At 44.8% G+C, this 22,333-nt stretch overlaps 1 protein-coding gene across 1 annotated transcript in view; it reads right to left on the reverse strand.

Annotated features, from left to right (window-relative positions):
• The window catches only part of TRPM1 (transient receptor potential cation channel subfamily M member 1), a 63,735-nt gene extending 50,326 nt beyond the window's left edge, over nt 1-13,409 (reverse strand). Inside the window, exons 1-6 of the mRNA XM_070775930.1 lie at nt 13,401-13,409; nt 10,897-10,976; nt 9,147-9,342; nt 5,855-6,068; nt 4,037-4,161; nt 3,209-3,380 (exon numbers count right to left, since the gene is read on the reverse strand). Coding sequence (XP_070632031.1) covers nt 3,209-3,380; nt 4,037-4,161; nt 5,855-6,068; nt 9,147-9,342; nt 10,897-10,976; nt 13,401-13,409 — 796 coding nt within the window. The remainder of the gene's footprint in view (nt 1-3,208; nt 3,381-4,036; nt 4,162-5,854; nt 6,069-9,146; nt 9,343-10,896; nt 10,977-13,400) is intronic.
• Nucleotides 13,410-22,333: the final 8,924 nt, after the last annotated feature.

Below are 22,333 nucleotides of genomic sequence, written 5' to 3' on the forward strand. Positions count from 1 at the left end.
AGTTCAGACCACTGTCAAGGCCCTATTTGACCCCTTGCTCTGATTCCTGAAACATGGGGAAGAAGGAAACCCTTAGGCCTGGACGTGCGCTTACAGAGGGTTAGTTTTCACTGGGAGAGTTGAAGGCCCTCAGGATGTGATGACTGCTCATGTTCTTTTATTCAAAGCCCACATCATAGGCTTATTGGAAAAAACAGAGCCTTAAAATGACGAACTTGACAACACGTATGTGGTTCAACTGTATGTATCACCCACGTAGCTTACAAGATGCTTCAAGGTGAGATGCAAGAAACATGAAAGATTCTTCTTGCTATAAGAATACTTCCCTACTGCCCTGTCCTGGGTGATGTTCCCACTCTGGATGGGTGTCCCTTCAAGAATGACACTGCAGACGGTGTCTGGACCCGTGCTAGGAGAGCTCTGTTCTATAATACCAGCCTCACGTGAATTAGCCTTATGACCTGGGACTGGTCACCAGGCCACCCTGAACTGCAGTAAGAGGTGAATCACCACAGGGCCTCCTCTATCTCCTGAAGGAGCAACGGATGTAAAGTATAAGAAACTGTGAGGCTGTCAAGTCAAGGTGTTCTGTCAACCTCAAGTGGTGTCATGATGTGCAGTGTTGTTATAATAGGTATAGCAGCTGTTGATTAGCCTCCAGTGCCTGGAATAGGCAGTGAGTTATCTAGGAGGGCAAAGCCATGGACCATCATTAGCTCCCCAGTTAATAACTTGTTCCCATAAAGAATCATATATATGTGTGTGTGTATATGTATATATATATATATGTATACACACACACACACACTTTGTTGTACAGCAGAAATTAACACAACATTGTGAATCAGCTATATTTCAATAAAAATATACTGATTAAAATTGTGTTTTCACAAACATCATATATATGTGGAATCTAGAAAATTGGTACAGATGATCTTATTTGCAAAGCAGAAATAGAGACACAGATGTAGAGAAAAACCAAGAGGCGGGGGAGTAGGATGAATTGGCAGATTGGGGTTGACATATATATACAACTAGGTATAAAATAGGTAACTAACAAGAACCTATTGTATAGCACAGGGGACTCTACTACTCAGTGCTCTGTGGTGATCTGAATGGGAAGGAAATCCAAAAAAAGAGGGGATACCTGTATACATATAGCTGATTCACTGTGCTGTACAGAAGAAACTAACACAACCTTGTAAAGCAACTTCACTCTCATAAAAAATTAATTAAAAAAATAATTACTTCCCCCAGAGTCCTCCCTCTGCCTCTATGAGATGACAGGACTCTTCTGAACATGGTAGGACAAGCCGACTCTGGTGGCAGAACCAGAAGGTGGGCTCTGGGAAGCAGGTGGTAACAGGAGGGCCTCAAGAACCCAGGATTCTGAGTGGGAGGGGAGATAGTGGGAGTGAAGGAGCAGCTGCTGCTGCCGCCGCTGCTAAGTCGCTTCAGTCATGTCTGACTCTGTGTGACCCCACAGACGGCAGCCCACTAGGCTCCTCTGTCCCTGGGATTCTCCAGGCAAGAACCCTGGAGTGCATTGCCATTTCCTTCTCCAGTGCATGAAAGTGAAAAGTGAAAGTGAAGTCGCTCAGTCGTATCCGACTCGTAGCAACCCCATGGACTGCAGCCTACCAGGTTCCTCCATCCATGGGATTTTCCAGGCAAGAGTACTGGAGTGGGTTGCCATTGCCTTCTCTGAAGGAGCAGCAGAGACCCATTTTCCTACTTCACAATTTTACCCTCAAACTGGCCAGGACAGACTATGTTCTGAGCATGTTTCCCCAGTGTCTGTTTGTTGTGATGGGAGTTATCTGATCTTGGTGAATAAGTTAGTGAATAGAAGATATGTCCTTGGTCTCACGGTTCTGAAGGACTTTGGATAGGAACTGCCAGCACAGTTGGGAAAAGGTCTAAGAACTTCAAGCAGGGGAATTGAGTGTTTCTGGTTTGCTTCCACAATGCATTTCTATAGTCAGTAACTCTTAAATATTTTGAACTTTTTTTTTTTTGCCTGCACCTCAAGACATACAGGATCCTAGTTCCCTGACCAGGGCTAGAACCCATGTCTCCTGCAGTGGAAGCATGGAGTCCTAACTGCTGGACTGACATGGAAGTCCCATTGTGAACAGCTTTGCAGTATCCTACCAGAGTAACCTCAGTTATATTCATTTCAGAAGCTATGTGTTGAGGGTCTGGTATGTACCAGGCAGGCTCTCCAGCCAAAAGATGCTGGAGAAATGGACCAACCAAGAGATGCTGGAGAAATGGATCAACCAAGAGATGCTGGAGAAATGGATCAACCAAGAGATGCTGAAGAAATGGACCAAAACTATGTGGACTTGCCCTTCAGATTTCCAGCCTCTGCAAGGCTTGAAATTTGAGATCTTCAGGACTCCAGGGACCCAATCACCTTCTTTTCTAGAACAGAGGAGAGCTGGTTCTTCATGGTTCAGGCTGGACTACTGAAGCTCCATGCTGTGGGAGGTGACGACTGAGCACCCCTTTGCTGTCCCTGCCCCACTCAGAACCCTGGGCAAAGGATGACAAAGGGAAGCCCACAGGTCACACAGCCAGGGGAGGTTGGGCGGTGTGAACATGCACGTGGCCAGAACAGCAAAAATGTGACAGCCATCAGCCAGGCAGCTGCTCCTTGGAAATCCACAACTTTTCATAGCACGCTGTCTCATTCCAACCACACTGCAGCCCTACAGACCCTTTAATTATGATTTACAATGACCATTTCTAAGATCTAGACTGTCTTTTGCAATCTTACCAATAATGGTTACAACAAAATACCCTTTAAGATCATTTGATCATTGTTTGACATTAAGAATCACTGCAGTTTGAACAGTCAATTTGCTGTACAGAAGAAATTAACTTAGCATTGTAAATCAAATATACTCCCCCCAAAATTAAAGTAACTACAGTAACTCATTACAAGAAATGAGAACCACTGACAACATAGTGGGGAATGCCATCACTGTGACAACGGCTGCGGGGCTGTTTATCAGGTCCACACTCCTTGTGAACTTGGGGCAAAGCATCCTAGTGCAGTTCAAGGAGTGGGATTTGGTTGGTGGCCAAGGAAAAGGGTCTTGCTATGGTCAAAGAGGAGTCAGGGGAAGACTGTAAATGCCTGCAGACAGTCTCTTCTCCAGCCCGGTTTGCAGGACAGCCCTGAGCCCACAGAACAACTTACTCGTGTTGATCTTCTGCAAAGAAATGTGCTTCTCTAGCTGCCGTCTCAGCATCACCTCGGCCCCGTACTTGCCCAGGGTGCCATTGTCGGCCAGGATGAAGTGCGTGTGAGAGTTGTTGAGCACGGAGAGCTTACTCAGGGGATTGGACATGGTCTGGTACACCCGTGTCACCTGATTAAATGCACAGCACAGGTCAGAGGTGCAGAACTTTGACAGTAAGACTAACAGGAGAAGCAAAAGCACTCAGATGTGGAGCTACGGCTTCATCTAATCATACACTTCAACCTGCTCTGCCTTCCCTAGCCTCTCTATTGAAAGTTTGTGGGGTTTTTTTTTTTGCAATTTTTATATTAAATTAGAAAAAATACTTTAGTCATGACAACCCAGTATCTTAATTCTGCAATTAAAAATTTGTTTTTCATATTTTGGCCGCACCTCATGGGATGTGGGATTAGTTCCCTGACCGGAGATTGAACCCACACCCCCTGCAATGGAAGCATGGAGTGTTAACCACTGAAGCAACAGGGAAGTCCCGACATCCCAACATTTTAGATCATGCCCTTCTTCAGGGGATCTTCCTGACCCAGGGATAGAACCTTCATCTCCTGCACTGGCAGGTGGGTTCTTTACTGCTGAGGCACTGAGGGGATCAGAATCCTGCTTGAAGTCTTGTATCATCATTTTGCAAGATGTTACTGCTGGGGAAAGGGAAAAGGCTACATGAGACCTCTCTTTATTATTTCCTACAACTGCAGGTGAAATCTACGATGACATCAAAATAAAGGCTTCGATTTTTTAAAATTGCACATCTCTGGGAAAATACTTACATCCCTTCCAACCAGGTCTTCTTTGTTCTCCACAATGCCCCAGGGAGCGATTCCTATAGCACAGACCCGGCCTCTGGACTTGGAGGAGTGGTCCTTCAAGGCATCCCCCACATGGCTGATGACACCTGTGAGCAGCCGTAAGTCATATTTGCAGGCCCCATGCTGCTGCTGCTGCTGCTAAGTCGCTTCAGTCGTGTCCAACTCTGTGTAACCCCATAAACGGCAGCCCACCAGGCTCCCCCGTCCCTGGGATTCTCCAGGCAAGAACACTGGAGTGGGTTGCCATTTCCTTCTCCAATGCGTGAAAGTGAAAAGTGAAAGTGAAGTCACTCAGTCGTGTCTGACTCTTAGTGACCCCATGGACTGCAGCCCACCAGGCTCCCCTGTCCGTGGGATTTTCCAGGCAAGAGTACTGGAGTGGGGTGCCATTGCCCTTTACCTCCCATCAAATCACTTTTCAGGAACTTTAGGGCTCCCTGCTCTGAGATGCTCCACTTCTTGCAGAACAGGGTTGAATCACTGAAAGTCTGAGTGCATAAAAATTAGTCATCCTGCATTAGCTCCTAGGAAAGGGAAAATAAAAACCAAAGCAACTGTACAGGAACTTTCTTCACAAGTTTCCAAGACCTAAGGATGGATGAAGTAAGGGTCTCCCTTTGTCTGCATTCAGCTAAAGCTGAGTCAGATGGCCAGGTGTGTTTCTCAACCTCTCTGGGCCTCAGTGATGGGAAAAGGATTGTCAGAAGCCTCAGTGAAAATGAGGTATTGTCCAGTGCTCATGTCAAAGAATGGCACATAGTAGGTGCTAGAGATGTTGACCATTATCATGATCATACCAAAATAAATACCAAGATACCACATAAAAGTTTCATTTCTGCCGTAAATATTATTGTTACCAACCCGGGTTCTTGGCCTTCCTCCATCAATAGAGATTGACTAGAGGCCAGACAATGGCAGCCCACTCCAGTACTCTTGCCTGGAAAATCCTATGGACGGAGGAGCCTGGTAGGCTGCAGTCCATGGGGTCGCTAAGAGTGGGACACAACTGAGCGACTTCACTTTCACATTTCACTCTCATGCATTGGAGAAGGAAATGGCAACCCACTCCAGTGTTCTTGCCTGGAGAATCCCAGGGACAGGGGAGCCTGGTGGGCTGCCATCTATGGGGTCACACAGAGTCGGACACGACTGAAGTGACTCAGCAGCAGCAGCAGCAGCAGCAGAAGCCAGACAAGATTCTGGCAAGACTTTATTGGGGTCCCTGCTGCAGCAGGGGGGATAGTGAGAACAAACAACAGGTGCCCTTGCTTGCTTCCCAAGGTGGGGTGAGCTGGTTCCTTACATGGAGTGAGGATCAGGAGTGTGTCCAGGGGTAAGGCTGAAGGGGTGACTTAGGTGTTTTGCCCACCTATTAGGTGGTGCTGTGTGCAGGGGGCATGCACAATACTCTATTTTCGCTCCTGATCCACTGCTCTTGCTCCATGCTCTTCCGAAGTGGCAGCTGTTTTTGTTTTTATTTTTGGTCTCTTTGTATCTTTTGGATCCAGAATTCATCCCAACTGTGCATACACATAGATATTTTTTAGTCCCATAAAAGTAATTTTATGAGACTCTCTCTTTAGTTCCTTTGATTTTGTATCTAAAGGAGAGGTGAGTCCAGGTGCCAGCACTGCAGCGAAGGGTCTCAGGACCCAGCCTGTCTCAATCTCAGGATGCAGCATGTTTTGTTTCTTGATCTTAATTATCCCAAAGCTTCTAGGGAACCACAGTGATCTCGGGGTCTGCACATTCACAGCCAGGGAGAGGGTCGACACTTACCCGTGCTGACGCCCCCGGTGAAGATCCAGGCCCCAGTGGTCATGGCAGCCTTGATCAGGCCTTTCCCGAAGACCTGCTTCAGCTTGGGCTGCATCTCAAAGTTCTGAAGGCCCCCATGCACGGATATTAAGAGCTTGGGGAGCTCCAGCTGCCAGTCTCTCACCATGAGATGAAGCAGCGAGTCTGGCTTGGTGTCGTAGGAGACCCGGATATACTGCAAAAGAGGGTGTGGCCCTCAGCACCCTTTCTTGGGTCTGACTCTCATGTCACTGTCACTCCGGTTCAAGTGACAGCCTCCTGCCTTTCTCTCTGGCAGGGATCTGGGGCCCTCTGTGCAAGTCCGTGGCCACACGATGGGAAGGAACACTGGAGGGTTGCCAGATTCAGCAAGTAGAAATATAGAATGCACAGCTAAAATTGAATTTTACATGAACAATGGAACATGTTTTAGTATATGTGTGCTTCCTGCAATATTTGGGGCATCCTTAAAAATTACATGTTATCTATCTGAAATTCAAATGTAATTGGGAGTCTTGTATTTTACCTGGCAAACCTTATCTTTTATTTTTTCATTGCATTGTGCTGTGTGAGTGTTAGTAGCATCAGACTCTTTGTGACCCCCTAGACTGTAGCCCACCAGGCTCCTTTGTCCATGGCATTCTCCAGGCAAGAATACTGCAGTGGATTGCATTTTTCATTGCCTTAGGATGATTTATTTTGTCAAAGTTCCCAGCCAATTTTCCTAGTATCAGAACTTCAGTAATGACAATAATTAATACTGAGAGTAAAAGGAATCCTGAAATTGCCCAATACTGAAAGATGTTACTATTAGCAAAGATTTATTTTAATTATTTAACTAGTTTGTTAAAAATTATGTGCATTGCAAATAGGTTCATCTGTACCATTTTTCTAGATTCTACATATATGCATTAATATATGACATTTGTTTTTCTGTTTCTGACTTATAGCAGAAAATAACACAATATTGTAAAGCAACTATACTCCAATAAAAAATATTTTTAAAGTACATAACCCCAAAAAAATTAAGTACTGTCACACACATGCACAAATATCTGCAAATTAACAAATTTGTCAGAAATTTGTAGAAAATTTGTAGAAACAAATTTGTAGAAAATTAAACCAAAGTTCAAAGGAAACACACTCTAAAATTTCAAAGCAAAGACCATGCATAGTTCTAAACAACAATTGAAATACTTCTTCACTGTATCTAGCATTCATAGGAGCAAGAAATTACTCCAGATTTATTTTTTTTCTGGATACTTTTTGTTCATTGGAAACTTCTAGGAAATATGCCTGCTAGGTTTACAAAAATTTTAGAGCAACTTAGGAATTTATCTACTTTATGTAAAGCTTTTTAACAATTGGTCATCATTGGGCTATATTCCCTGTGCTCGTGATCAGTTGCTAAATTGCATTGTTCAAGCCAGGGATTCCTCCAAACCCATGGAAGAAAGTGAAATCCAGTCTAATCCAGTGATAGTCAACTCAATCCCCCTCCCCTTCCCCCCCACCCAAATCCCAAATCTCAGTCTTCCTGGACCATCTCTCTTTTACTATTGAATCAAAAATATTTATAACAGGTCAAAGCTGACTGCAGTAAAGTTCTGCGCATGCTTATGTGCTCAGTCACTCAGTCGTGTCCGACTCTTTGCGACCCCATGGACTGTAGCCCACCAGGCTCCTCTGTCCATGGGATTTCCTAGGCAAGAATATTGGAGTGTGTTGTCATTTCCTTCTCCAGGAGGTCTTCCCAACCCAGGAATCTAACTTGAGTCTCCTGCATTGCAGGCAGATCCTTTACCACTGAGTCACCAGGGAAGCCTATAGAATCCAAGGTGTGGGGGAGGGATAAATGGGGAAATTCCAGTTGACATTTACACACAGTACTATACATATAATAGAGAACTAATAAGGACCTCCTGTATAGCACAGGGAACTTGCTCATGGTCTGTATGGGAAAAGACTGTAAAAGATTGGATATACGTATATGTATAGCTGATTCACTTTGCTGTACACCAGAAACTAACACAACATTGAAAATCAACTGTAGTCCGATAAAATTTTTTTTAAAAAAGGTCCCAAGCTGGCTCAGCTGGATGTGGGACAGGATGTCTTAGAGGGGATGGGTGCTGGAAATGGGGCTTGTAACTGATCTCGGGGCTGGACCTTTCCCTCAAGGTGAAGAAGAGGTTAATGAGTCCATGCACTGGCCCCTGTGAAACGCCTCTTTGTGTCCTGGCCAGTAGGCAGGGCGCCCTTCTGGAGGACCCAATGCTATGGTATTTGCTTGGAACACTTCTGAATTTTATCTGAACAATGATGTTGGGCCAGTGAAATAGAATAAAATAGCAAAAATGGCCTGACAGGGACCGTGGGAGTATTATTTAGAATGGGCTGAAAGGGATCCCAGTGCTGCCGCCTCCCCTCTCTGGCAGGGCTCCTCAGAAAGGCAGAGGGCACTCCCTGTTTACATGCAAATGTGCAAGGCTGCCGTCTTCTTGTCTTTTCGGACCAGCTGAATGCCCGCCAAGGGAGGCTGGGCTTGGACTTCAGAGAGAAATATTTCCAGGCGCTCCTCACCCATGTAAGGGTGGCTCAATGCCTGCAGTTATTTAATAGAAAAGACAAAACAAAGCCCCAAACAACCCTAAAAACCAAATGACATAATTAGTCTCTTATCCCTGGAGATGGAACAGTGTCTTTGTAGAGTCCGGCTGGACTGTGATTCTTGGTATAGATTTAAAGCATATTGTGTTTCCCTGGTGGTTCAGTGATAAAGAACCCGCCTGGCAATGCAGGAGATGCATGTTCGATCCCTGATTCAGAAAGATGCCCTGGAGAAGGAAATGACAACCCACTCCAGTACTCTTGGGACTTCCCTCGTGGCTCAGACAATAAAGAATCTGCCTGCAGTGCAGGAAACCTGGGTTCAGTCCCTGGAGGAGGAAATGACAACCCACTCCAGTATTCTTGCTTGGCAAATACCATGGAAAGAGGAGCCTGGAGGGCTACAGTCCAGGGGATTGCAAAGAGTCAAACACAACTGAGCACAGCACACCATGTGTTCTTTATCATAGTGCCCAGTTTCCAAATTTCATGGCTAAAAAGTGGAGTGTGCAGATATATTTCTTGTCTTTACAATGAAAACTCTAGGAAGATTGCATCACACTCTTGAAAGAAGACCCAGCTATCTTCGGTCTCAGAGTCTGGGAGGCTGGGCCTCTGATGGAGGCTGTGGCTTAATGACACCCCTTCCCAAGGCTTCTCTTACCATGGCTTTGTTGGAGTATCCGCCACCCTGGAATTCAAGAATCCCATAGGAATCTGTGGGGTAGCTCTGGGTGTGTTTGCCAACAGACCATTTTTCAGGATGAACTTCCACCAATTTGTTTTCCTCTCCATTTTTGCTGGCTGTTACACTTGGCAGAGGAGGGATGTGTTGGTTGGTGAGCTGGCCACAGCAACACCTGAAAACAAAGACAAAGCTTGGTCTTTCTAGAACATTCTCCTCCTAATGATGTGTTAACCTGAATAGAAGCAGGCTAACACCTTCCTCATCCAGCTTTAAATGGGGACAGAAATACCCCTTATGGTGTCCTTTTCCAGATAATCATTGCATATCTATTTTAAACATATTGGATGACCACCCTTTCTTACTGAACACATCTTAATTCTTTTTTTTTTTTAAGGATTGTTGTATTTATTTTAAATTTTTTATTTATTTATTTTTGGCCATATTGGGTCTTTGTTGTTGCATCCGGGCTTTCTCTAGCTGCAGTGAGCGGGGAGTACTCTATAGTTAAGTTGAGCACTTCTCATTGCAGTGACTTCTCTTGCTGTGGAGCATGGGCTCTAGAGCACAGGCGCAGTTAGTTGTAGCACAGGGATTTAGTTGCCCCACGAATGTGAGATCTTCCCAGACCAGGGATTGAACCTGTGTCCCCTGCAGTTGGCAGGCAGATTCTTAACCACTGGACCACCAGGGAAGTCCTTTAATTCTTTTTGGTGTCTTGACAACATGATTACGGCCACCAATCACTGAGATTCTGTGACAAAGGACACTCACTCTCCACCCACCCCCCCATATAGAGTTGACCCTCAAGGATGTTTCAGTATTGCTAAATTCTTCCATTGCTTTAGTAAAACATTTCTCTACACAGGTTAACATTGAAAGTGTATTTCTTTTGCTGCTCATACTTTCGGTGTCAATTCAAAGAATCATTTGCCAAATCCAAGGTCATAAAGATTAACTTCTATGTTTTTGTCTAAGAACTTTATAGTTTTAGCCCTTACATCTGATATGTGATAGATTTGGAGTTAATTTTTATATGTGGTGTGAGGTAGGGGCTTAAAGCCATTCCTTTGCACCTCGATGTCCAGTTGTTTCAGCATCATTTGATGAAGAGACTAATCTTTCTCCATCAGGTTAGATAACCTTGCCAAAAAATCATAGACAGGTCACAGACAAGTGGGTTTCTTTCTGGACTCTCAGTTCTATTACATTGGTCTTTATGTCCACCCTTATTTTAGTACTACACTACCTTGATTAGTGTAGAACTGTAGGAAGTTTTGAAATCAGGTAACATGAGCCTGGAGAATCCCAGGGACTGGGGAGCCTGGTGGGCTGCCGTCTATGGGGTCACACAGAGTCGGACACGACTGAAGTGACTTAGCAGCAGCAGCAGCAGCAACATGAGCCCTTCTACTTTGTTCTTTTTTATAAGATTGTTTTGGCTATTCTGGATCCCTTGCAATTCCATGCCAATCAGTTTGTCGATTTCTATAACGAAGTCAGCCAGAACTCTGATAGGGATTACATTGAATCTGTAGGTCATTTTGGCTGTCTGCATCCTGACAGGAGTTTATAGCCCAGGTGACTCTCTGCTTAATGACTCACATGGAGAATAAGTTCTGGGCATCCTTGACTCCTCCTCCCTTTCCCTCAAACACCAGAATAGTTGCTGGCAGCTGGTGGACAAGGGATATTTTGAATAACGTCTTAATTATGGCTTCCAATTTACCTGTTAGGGTCTTTAGTGCTGGGAATGACAAAGATACATTCTCGTTTGCAAAAGGTTTTTTCTATCCAAGCTTTCTGTCCCTAGAAGAGGAAAAAAGTGGACATTAGACTGAGATATTCCCAAACCAACCTCAGAATTCATTATTTTACTTTTATAAAATGAATAGTAACGGTGAGTCTGCCCAAAACATCTGAATAAACACCTCCAAGAACGGTGAATGCAAGCCTTTCAGGATCTTACCTCTGGTTCCTTTTAAGAGAAATGGCTCAGAAATATGCTTTTGTGGTTTCCGTAGGGCTAGGAAACCTGTGCTTTGCATGAAAATCAGAGTCTACAGAAGGGGAATGATGGTGCCCCTAGAGCCAGCCAGTGCCCTGCGGAGCCTGGTGGGACCTGAGTTATTGGAAAAGCTGACAAAATTGTCCAGTCTCTGATCAGGTCTTTGTTTTGTTTTGTTTTTCCTTAAGATGTGTGTTTGTGTGTGGACCATTTTTAAAGTCTTTACTGAATTTGCTACAATATTGTTTCCATTCATGTTTTGGTTTTGTGGCCACAAGGCATGTGCGATCTTAGCCCCTGAACCAGAGATGGAATCCATGTCTGTTGCATTGGGAAGCAAAGTCTTAACCACTGGACCATCAGGGAAGTCATTCTGATCAGGTCTTCGATTTGCTGTCAAGAACCTGGTCTTCTCTAGACTCCCAGGCCCCATTGCACTATAGTCATTTTATAAGTAATATTTCTAACTGGTGCTCAGATTCACCAACTGTTATTTTTATAATTAAAAATATTGAAGATTGTGAAGAACTGGGGCCTCATGTAACATTGATGCTGGGGCTGAAAACTGGTACATTTACCATCAAGGGTAATTTGGCAATCATTTGTTGCAGTTACAAAGCTTATATGTTTTCACTCGCCATTTTTTAGGATTTTATTCTGCAAATGTGCCTAAACAAGCTGACACAGGCCCAAGGCTATTTACTGCATCACTGTCTGTGATATCAAAAGGCTGGGAGTCACCTACTGCTTATCAGTAGGGGATTATTACCCAAATCATAGAATAGTCATCAATGCAATTCTTTGAGAAAACAAAAAAATTTTTTGAAAGAGAATAGGATGTTCTTGTTCTATCGATAGGGGAAAATCACTGAGCTATGGTAAGTGAAAAAGCAAGCCACAGGATAATTTCTAGAAAATAGACACCATGTATGGGAATGATACCCCACGAGCAGCTGGCAGTGGCTCCCCCAGAGGGAGACCTAGAGGCCTCAGAGACCTGGGTGGAAAGGAGGCGCCCATAGCCTGGTGCCCTACTCAGTTTTTTTTAAGATTTTATTTTTTGTTAAGCTTAGTGAAGTAAGCCATAAAGAAAGACAAATATCGTATGATATTGCTTTTATGTGGAATCTAAAAATGTGATGCAAACAAACTTATTTACAAGACAGAAATGGACTTACAGACACAGAAAACAAATTTATGGTTACCAAAGGGGAAAGGTTGGTAGGGAGGGATAAATTCGGAGCTTGGGATTAGCAGATGCATACCACTATATATAAAACAGATAAAAGATAAGGACCTACTGTATAGCACACGGATCTATACTCAATATCTTGTAATAATCTATAAAGGAAAAGAATGTGAAAAAGAATATGTGGAAATTCCCTGGTTGTCCAGTGGTTAGGACTCAGTGCTGTCACCGTGGGACCTGGGTTCAATTCCTGGTCAGGGAACTAAGATCCCACACACTGCACAATGTGCCAAAGATACATAGATATAGACACAGATAACTGAATCATTCTGCTGTACACCTGAAACTAACACAACATTGTAAATCAACTACACTTCTATTTTAAAAATTTAAAAATTAAAACTTTATTTTTTTTAGAGCCATTTTAGGTTTACAACAAAATCGAAAGGGTGGTACAGAGATTTCCCATAAACTCCCTGCCCCCCATCCTTATCAACGTTCTCCACCAGGGTAGTGTGCTGCTGCTGTTGCTGTTGCTAAGTCGCTTCAGTCATGTCCGACTCTGTGCAACCCCATAGACGGCAGCCCACCAGGTTCCCCCGTCCCTGGGATTCTCCAGGCAAGAACACTGGAGTGGGTTGCCATTTCCTTCTCCAATACATGAAAGTGAAAAGTGAAAGTGAGGTCGCTCTGTCGTGTCCAACTCTAGCGACCCCACGAGACTGCAGTCTACCAGGCTCCGCTGTCCATGGGATTTTCCAGGCAAAAAGTACTGGAGTGGGGTGCCATTGTCTTCTCCCCAGGGTAGTGTATTTTTTACCAAAGTCGAATCTACATGGACAAATCATCACCACCTGAAGTGGATAATATGTGTTATTTCACTCTTGGCATCGTACAGTCTATGGTTTGACAAATTAAAATGACTTCTATCCACCATTATAGTATCATACACAGTATTTTCTGCCCCAAAAATCTTCTGTCCTCTGCCTATTCATCCCTCCCTCTTCCTAATCTCTGGAAACCACTGAATTTTTACTTTCTCCATAGTTGCACCTTTTCTAGGACGTTGTATAGTTGGAATCATCCACTCTAAAGTCCCTTTAGGTTGGCTTCTTCCACTTGCATGCGTGCTAAGTCGCTTCAGTCGTGTCTGACTCTGTGCGATGCTATGGACTATAGCCCTTCAAGCTCCTGTATCCATGGGATTCTCCAGGCAAGAATACTGGAGTAGGTTGCCATGCCTCCTCCAGGGGAATCTTCCTGACCCAAGGATCAAACCTGTGTCTCTTATGTCTCCTGCATTGGCAGGCAGGTTCCTTACCAAGCAGTGTCACCTGGAAGCCCCTTCTTTCACTTAGTTGTATTCCTTTAAGCTTCTACCATGCCTTTCTGACAAATAACTCTTTTTTTAGTGTTGAATAATATTCCATGGTCTGGATGTACCACAGTTTATTTACCCATCTACCCTCTGAAGTTGGTTGCATCTAAACTGTGTCAGTTCCAAATAAAGATGCCATAAACATCTGTGTGCGGTTTTCTGTGCAGGTTTAAGTTTTCCCGTTTAAAACTCTGAATGATGGAATGTATGACCTTGGTGTGTGGCCATCCCTCAAGTGTGCCATAGACCCTCCAGGACCTGTGACTAATAAATCTTATTCCTCCAAGTTCCCTTGGTCTTGGCTGAAGTGTATTTTGCAATCAGAATAAGAACCACAAAGGCTAGGGCAGCCACATTAGTCCCAGAGGGGTGATGTCTGTGGGGCTCCCTGCGGTGAGGCCTGGGTGAATGCCCTGGGCATGCCTAGCCAGGCTTCATTGTCTACAGGCTGAGACCAACATGGTTACACAAAGCACAGAGTTCAGGAGACTGGGGATCACTGGGGATCATCGGCTGACCACACATGTACATATATGTATATTTATTTCCTGGTTCCATCCACCAAAAGGGCCTAAAAACACTCTGACAGAAATGAATATACTTAGTGTGCAAATATTTGTTTCTAAACAACATTCTCCACTAAAAAAAGCCAGGGCTCCTAGGACAAGTGACTGAATCCAGATCTGGGGCAGAGAAAGTACAAGAAGAGCTTGGAACATCTTGTGCCAGAAAGTAAGGAAGTGTTTACTTTCCACTTGGGAACTTGTCAGAAAACACAGAACCCTCTTTGAAAGGGTTCTCACTGGCTTTATCTGGGATGTGAGCATGAAACTAAATGATCACAATAAAGAACTGTAACCCTTTGGCTGAAATAACGATCCATGAACTCACAATGGCATAAATTTATACACAAATAAATGTATAGGGGAGATGGGAAATCTGTTTCTTGCATTTTTTAGTCACCCTCCCAATGCAGGGGGCCCGGGTTCCAGCCCTGGTCAGGGAACTAGATTCCACATGCCACAACTAAGACCTGGCACAGCCAAGTAAATAAATATTAAAAAAAAATAAAGAAAATAAAGAAAACCAACATTGGGCAACTGTCAAGAATCTTTGTTGAAATCTACATGCCATGGGTAAAGGACTGGAAAGTAACAGTACACTTATATAATCTCAAGGCATCTCCCACAGATATTTCTTAATCACAAAGGGGAAATGAATAACCTGACAGGTTGGGGAAATGAATAACCTGACAGGTTGGAGAAATCTGGTGAATACCACCTAAAATAAAGTGAGCTGTTACCAGCAATGAAACGAATATTCACCATGAGCCTCTAGATGAAATGCAGAGAAGAAAAATTGCCTAAAATGCAAAATCTGAATCTATAGGGAGGAAACTTTAGACAACCAAATTGAGGAGCATCCTGGAAAATAACTGAAATCACTGACCTTCAAAACTCCAAAGGCCATGAAAGACAAGTAAAGGCTGGGGAATGGTCACAGGAGCTATAGAGACATGACCTTGGAACACCCTTCAGTCTTTTGCCTCATCTTCGGCCCTGCCCCCTAGTCCCGCCCACCCTTTCTGGCTCCCACCCTCTGATCCCTCTCCAGGCCCCACTCCCTCTAATGGCTCACTGACCCTTCCTCCCAGTGCCTCCACCCCACCTCTGCATAAGAAACCAACAAGTGGGCCCTTCACAGAAAACTGTTAATGACCAGGTATAGGAAATCAGGGGAGCTTCCCAGGTGGCACAGTGATAAAGAATCCACCTGCTAATGCAGAAGACTCAGGTTCGATCCCTGGGTTGGGAAGATCCCCTGGAGGAGGAAATGGCAACCCACTCCAGTGTTCTTGCCTGGGAAATCCCATGGACAGAGGAGACTGGTGGGCTACAGTCCATGGGGTCGAAAAGAGATGGATACAACTTAGCGACAGGGCACACATGCATGCATGCATGTGGGAAATCAGAAAGCCAGGGTCTAGCCCCTTGGAAAACTAGGCTCAGGACCCTGTCATCACAAGGTGGACGAGCCATCTGCCCTGCAGGGTCTCAAATGCTGAGGTGGGTAAGGAACTGGGCGGGCAGTAACATGCCTCAGACATAGTCACATCTATTCTGTCACAGGCAGTATTCAAACGCCCCCACCACCCAGTGCCCCAGGCACCGTTCCTGCAGGTGCAGGGCATCTGTGGGCCTCCAGGGGCATCAGCCTGGCATCTGCTCCCCCAACTCAGGAGGGGGCTTTTCAGGGCTTTTCAGCCCAGCACTGACTGCTTGTAGCCATGGGCGAGGGTAGCAACTGGTATCCACACAGCTCCAAGCTCAACCCACTTCCCTCTGCTTCACCAAAAATCCATTCTTTTTCTAAGGAAAAAGCTAGCATGTGATTACCATACTTTCCCTGAGGAAAGAAAGGCTTTGCTTTAGTATTAACTCTGAATTTTTCCTGTTCTTTTTTTAGTTTAGTTAGGAAGAATCCAGTTCCAAAATTCCAGTTGCTGCTTGTTGTTGTTGTTCAGTCACTCAGTTGGGTTCTACTGTTTACCACCCCATGGACTACTGCAGCATTCCAGGCTCCCCTGTCCTTCACTGTCTCCTGGAGTTTACTGCAGGCACTCCTGCAGGGGACAGAGCAGGACTGTGGCTCCTGTGATTTTTGTGGGAGATTCATATCCATCAAGTCTGTGGTGCTATGTTACTGCTTAGTCTCCAGAAATGTTCTAGAATCTTCTGAGGATGAACAAGAGGTCCCGGAAGTCACTCACTCTATGCAGGCAGTCATGCTTCACAGGGTCTAGTTTCTGTCAAGAGGCCCGGGAGGGAGGCTCTCTGGCTCCCTGCTCCCCAGCCCCTCTGGCAACCTATTCCTACACACCCTCCCTCTCTCATCTGACCCTTTTCCTCCCACAAGAATCTCAGAAGCCACAGCCCTGCTTGGTCTCCTGTGGGAGTGCCTGGTGGAAGGGTGGTGTTCACTGTCCCCTGGTGACTAAGGGGTGATTCAGAAGCCCAGGTGGAGTGTTGCCAGGGTTGCGGGCAGCAGCCCATCCCTGGGCCCCTGAGGGCAGCTGGGCACACAGAGCAGGGAGTCACCCAGGTCAGCTCACGTTGCGCGAGCTCAGTCTCAGAGGCAAATTCAGGTGAGAGGCGATGGGTGGAGGGCCCCTCGGTAAACAGTCCTCCCAGCCCTCCAGAGGATGCCCCAGGCTGAGTCAGGCCAAGGGATTAAGGAAAGGCACGTGGACCGAGATGAAAGGAAGCAGAGCCTCCTGAGGTTCATTCATAAACCCTCCAAGTCCCCCCAGCCCCTAGGCTAGATCCCGCTCACTCATCTGAAGTAGTCTCTTCCATCACAAATAGTTATTTTATTTTATTTTTTTAACAGAAATTGAGAAGCATTTTTTTTTTCAGGGTAGAAGTGGTTATTTGAAATGCCTTGGAGCAGGGTAATAGGAACCCCTGTCCTGGGGAATTGGCTCCCATCTGAAAGAGCGCAGGAAGCTGAGTAGGGGAATGTGGGAGCACTGCCCACCACACTGAGCTGCAACTTTCCTGTCTCTGAAAGGGACACTGCTTTGCATAGTTCTGAGCTTCAACTGGGATGATATTAGTGCAGTATTTGGGAAGTCCTACAGGAGACACAGGTTCAATCCCTGGTTCAGGAAGATCCCCTGGAGAAGGAAATGGCAACCCATTACAGTATTCTTGCCTGGAGGATTCCATGGACAGAGGAGCCTGGTAGGCTACAGTTCATGGGGTCACGAAATAGTCGCACATGACCAAGCAACTAAAGGGGCACACACACACACATAAATGGAAATCCTGGTCATTCCAATAGCCCCCCCTCCCTTATCTACAGAGGTTACATGCTAGGACCCCAAGTTGATGCCCAAAACCCAGACAGGACCAAATTCGGGATATACTATGCCTTTTCCCATACATACACACCTATGATAAAGTTTAATTTATAAATTAGGCACAGTAAGAGATTAACAATAACTAATAATAGAATAATAACTAATAATAAAATAACACAAATGAACAGCAATTCCTAATAGTAGAAGAAAAAGCCTTGCCTGGTCTGTCCTCTAGTCAATTTCTCTTACTTGAGGAAGAAGGTTCAGTAGCAGGCAGATGGAATATTTGGTGGTGCTGGCGGGGCTGGGAAAGGACCTGATGTTAATGGGGATGGAGGAAGGGGAGGGGCCTAATCGCGAACCTAAGTTCCTGACTGGTGGAGCTGGGTGGCTGGGGGTGCAATTTATGGAGGTGGGGCCACGCAGGCCCAGGCCTGAGGAAGACAATCCAGCCCCCTGCAGTGAACACCTCAGGCTCCAGGCACCCACTGGACCTGCAGGGAGGGAAAGGGGTCATCTGGTTGCATGAATGAGACCCAGGGTATAGTGATATCTAGATAACTCTAGATAATGGGAATCAGAGAGATTGCTGATGGAGAGACTACAGGAAGTAGAGAGGAAGGCGTCTGGCATTGAGTCCCCAGGAGCAGGGGAGAGGGCTGGGGACACAAGGTCTGGGCGGTGGAGGACAGACACAGTGTCTCAGGGGCCTGCTGAGGATCATGTGTCCTTGATGGACTAACCAGGTTTGCGGGAAGGAGGTCAGAGGCAGGCGGGTTGATGGCCCTGCCAGCTCGTCTTTTTGTTTTGTTTTCAAAGAAAGGAAAAAAAAAAAAGTATCTGCTATTAACAATAAAAAGCCCCAAGTAACGTTTGTACAACCTGGGGAGTAGCCACCAGATCTCATGATCAGGACATTTGCTGGACTTTCATGTGGATTTAGAGCCAAGTCCTGAGGCGCTGTAGACAGCCAGCCTCACCCTGCACCCCCACCCCCATCCAGAATAGGGGTGGCATCAGGACCTTCTGGAATGGGTTCATGTGGATGGGGAGGGGCCTCTGGGGAGGTGTAGGTGGGAGGAGCAGGGCAGGGCACAGTCTGGAGAAGGCAGAGCTGAAGTGGGGGTGCCCAGGGAAGGTGGGGAGGGTGGGGCTGGGGCGACAGGGCAGCCTGGTCTGGGCCTCAGGAAGTGGCTTCAGAACTAAGAGCTGGTTTGCTGCTGGGTGAGTCTCTGTTTACTCAGTGGCCCTGTTTCTTGGGCCAAAATTAACAGCAAAGGCCACAGTGAAATGGTGATTTGTGGACCAATTTAGCCAAAAGAAACCGCTGGTCTCATGTGTCTATTTAGAGCAGACGTCTTGCGCTCTCATCCAGGGCTGCATGGGGCCCACACGTGGACTTGGTTTGACCTTTGTATCAGGAGGAGAATTCGCTGCTGTTATTAACTGCGAGAGAGGTCCCCGTGTGAAAACCTTGACCTCTGGCTGCCCTGCACTGCCCTGGGGATGTGGGAACTCAGGCTGACAGACCTCCCGCACAGCTGCAAGAGGTGTTGAGTCCCCCGACACAGGAGAGATGAAGAAAGTGCTCTTGAAGAGGGGACAGCAGGACAGGGAAGAATGCCAGGACTCCCTTCTCTGCTGTGATGGGCACAGTGATGCCTGCTCAAACCTGGATGCATTTGGGGTGGGGGCCATGCAGAGACCATGGGCTCCCTCACTGTGGTTTCACAGATGAGGAAACAGGCAGTGGAGGAGTTAGGACTTTGGTAGGGGCTCTGGGAGGTGATGATTGGATGACTGACTCAATGACTCAATGGACATGAGTTTGAGCAAACTCTGAGAGATAGTGGTAGACAGAGAAGCCTGGCATGCTGCAGTTTATGGGGTCACAAAGAGTTTGACACGACTGAGTGATTGAACAACTGGGAAGTTAGGGGGCATTGAGACATAAGACACAATGACATGGTGAAGCCACAAGCTTGGTCAGTCTCATGGCCAGGTGGCCGGCCTGACTCCCCTGCATGGCTCTGTCCCACATCTGTCTTCTCTGGCAGATTCAAAAGTTTTTCTCCAAAATGGGCAGATGCTTTTGAGGTCCTCCCTTTAAGGAGGATAGAGAACAGAACTATCTCTATTTTGAATCAAAAAAAAAGTTGTAATAAGATTTTTCTGGCACGATCTAGCTGTGCAAGAACCAACCTTGAGGTGTAAATGTTGAGTTCAACATGGCAGTCATAGAACATCTTAAATCTGGCTGGTCTGAGTTGGGATATGCTGTGAATTTATGTGTAAAACAGCAAGTTATCATTTGCCATGTCTAACAATGGACCTTAGAAAGAAAAGTGGGGACTTCCCTGAAGGTCCAGTGATTAAAACTTCACCTTCCAATGAAGGGATGTGGATCTGATCCCTGTTTGGGGAGCTAAGATCCTATGTGCTTTGCATTACTGTCACCCCACTCCTCCCACCCCAAAAAAGAAAGAAAGAAAGAAAAGAAAAAGTGTTTGGGAGGATTTTTTCCAGGTGGCTCAGTGGTAAAGAATCTGCTTGCCAATGCAGGAGATGCAGGAGAAATGGGTTTGATTCCTGAGAAGATCCCCTAGAGAAGGGAATGGCGACCCACTTCAGTATTCTTGCCTAGAGAATCCCATGGACAGAGGAGCCTTGCAGGCTACAGTCCATGGTGTCTGTGAACACAACTGGACTGTTGTTTCTACACAACAGTCAGACACAACTGAGCTACTAGGTAGAAACGCATTCAAAAACAGACAAAAAGTATCTCACTAATACGCTTTTTATGTTGACCACATTTTGAAATGATCATATTGGGGATATATTGAGTTAAATATGTTTTTATATTTCACTAATTTTTTTTAACATGGCTCATTTTTGTTTGGATACAGCTACTCTACAGTGTACAATGATGTCTGGGGACAGATCTCTCTGCATATTAATACATCCCTGGTGACTGTCTTTTTAACGGAGGTGTTTAAATGTTGATTGCCATTAATGTCTAGGACAAGGACTGGGTCTCATTAGTCCTCTGGATGAGGGCTTCTATTTTCCCAGATCTAGAACTTTAACACACACACACACACAAACGTGCACACATGCACACAAAATTATAGGACATCTTTAAAACATTTTCAAACAAAGTAAGAGAGAATTTTCTAAGAATACCTAGTGCTCCAGGTCAAGAGGACTGTAAGTTAATAGAAAGTCTGCTTTGTTTTCACTTAGTTCAGAATGAAGACCAACCACTTAAATGCCTGCACATCTTTCTGTGCCTTGTACTTATCAACTTTGCAAAGTAAATAAATGAAGTTTCAAAGGAGCCAAACCCAACACAAGCCCTGACTTATGCTGAAAAATAACTAATAAAACATAAACCATGACAGCAAATACCCTCGGCACTGGTTGACATTTCCAGTTACATTTTCTGGGGCCTAAAATACATGGCAGGGAATGATCACTTTATGGGACAAATATCACTGCAAATGCCATGAATCAAAACTGCTGCTTGAGGGGCTTCCCTGGGGGTTCAGTGGTAAAGAATCCTCCTGCCAATGAAGGAGACATGGATTCGATCTCTGATTCGGAAAGATCTTACATGCTGTGGAGCAACGAAGCTTGTGCTCTAGAGCCCAGGAGCCACAATTACTGAAGTCTGGGTGCCCTAGAGTCCGTGCTCTGCAATAAGAGAAGCCTGAGCGCCACAACTAGAGAGTAGCCCCCACTGGCCACAACTAGAGTGATGTCCACACAGCAATGAAGAGCTATCACAGCCATAAATAAACAAATCAAATTATATATATTTATATATATATTATATATATAAATATTTTATATAAAAAATATAAATATATAAATATATTTTTATATATTTAAATATATAAAATATATTTAAATATATAAAATTATATATTTAGTTATATTTAAATATATATTATATATTTATATATATTATATATATATATATTCTTTTTTGCTCAATAGTTTGCTTTTGCAAACTAAAAATTACATTTTTGTAATTTGGTGAACATTCCCAAAGACAACCCTTTCCCAAAATCAGACCTGTATTACTAAGGTCCTCTCCCATAGAGGCCGATCGTCCCTCTTAATTCCTCCATAAATACTTACTTCAGACTCAGCAAATCTGTCTTGTCTTTTTTCTCCTGACCTCTCTCTCTTCTTTTATTCCCATCGCCTACCCCTGGTCAACCGAGAACAAATCCTGTAAATATTTTCATCCTTCCCCACATTCCCACTATTTTTGCTAATATTTGCTAAAGTTTACAAATTTTCTGGTAACAAAAGGAAAATGTATTTGTTATTGAATTTTGTTAAAGTAAAAGAAAAAGAAATGTACAAAGGAATAAATAAACATCACACATACTAACTGCATTTAAAATAATGGCTAGCATTTCAATGTATTCCTTGGCTTTTTCCTATGAATAGATAAGATGTGTGTGTGTGTGTGTGTGAGCGTGTGCACATGTGTGTAATGAAAACTATGATTATCCTGCTTTGTCGTTATTCATTCTTCTCTGTCGTTTAAAAAGTTAATACATTACAAAGACTTCCCTGGTTGTCCAGTGGTTAAGACTTCACTTTCCAGTGCTAGAGAGGAGAGTTTTATCCCTGGTCAGGGAGCTAAAATCCTTGACAGCTCAAGGCCAAAAACCCAAAACATACAACAGAAGCAGTATTGTAACAAATTAAGTAA

This window comes from Bos indicus, chromosome 21 (genome assembly GCF_029378745.1).
Source record: "Bos indicus isolate NIAB-ARS_2022 breed Sahiwal x Tharparkar chromosome 21, NIAB-ARS_B.indTharparkar_mat_pri_1.0, whole genome shotgun sequence".
Lineage (NCBI taxonomy): Eukaryota > Metazoa > Chordata > Mammalia > Artiodactyla > Bovidae > Bos > Bos indicus.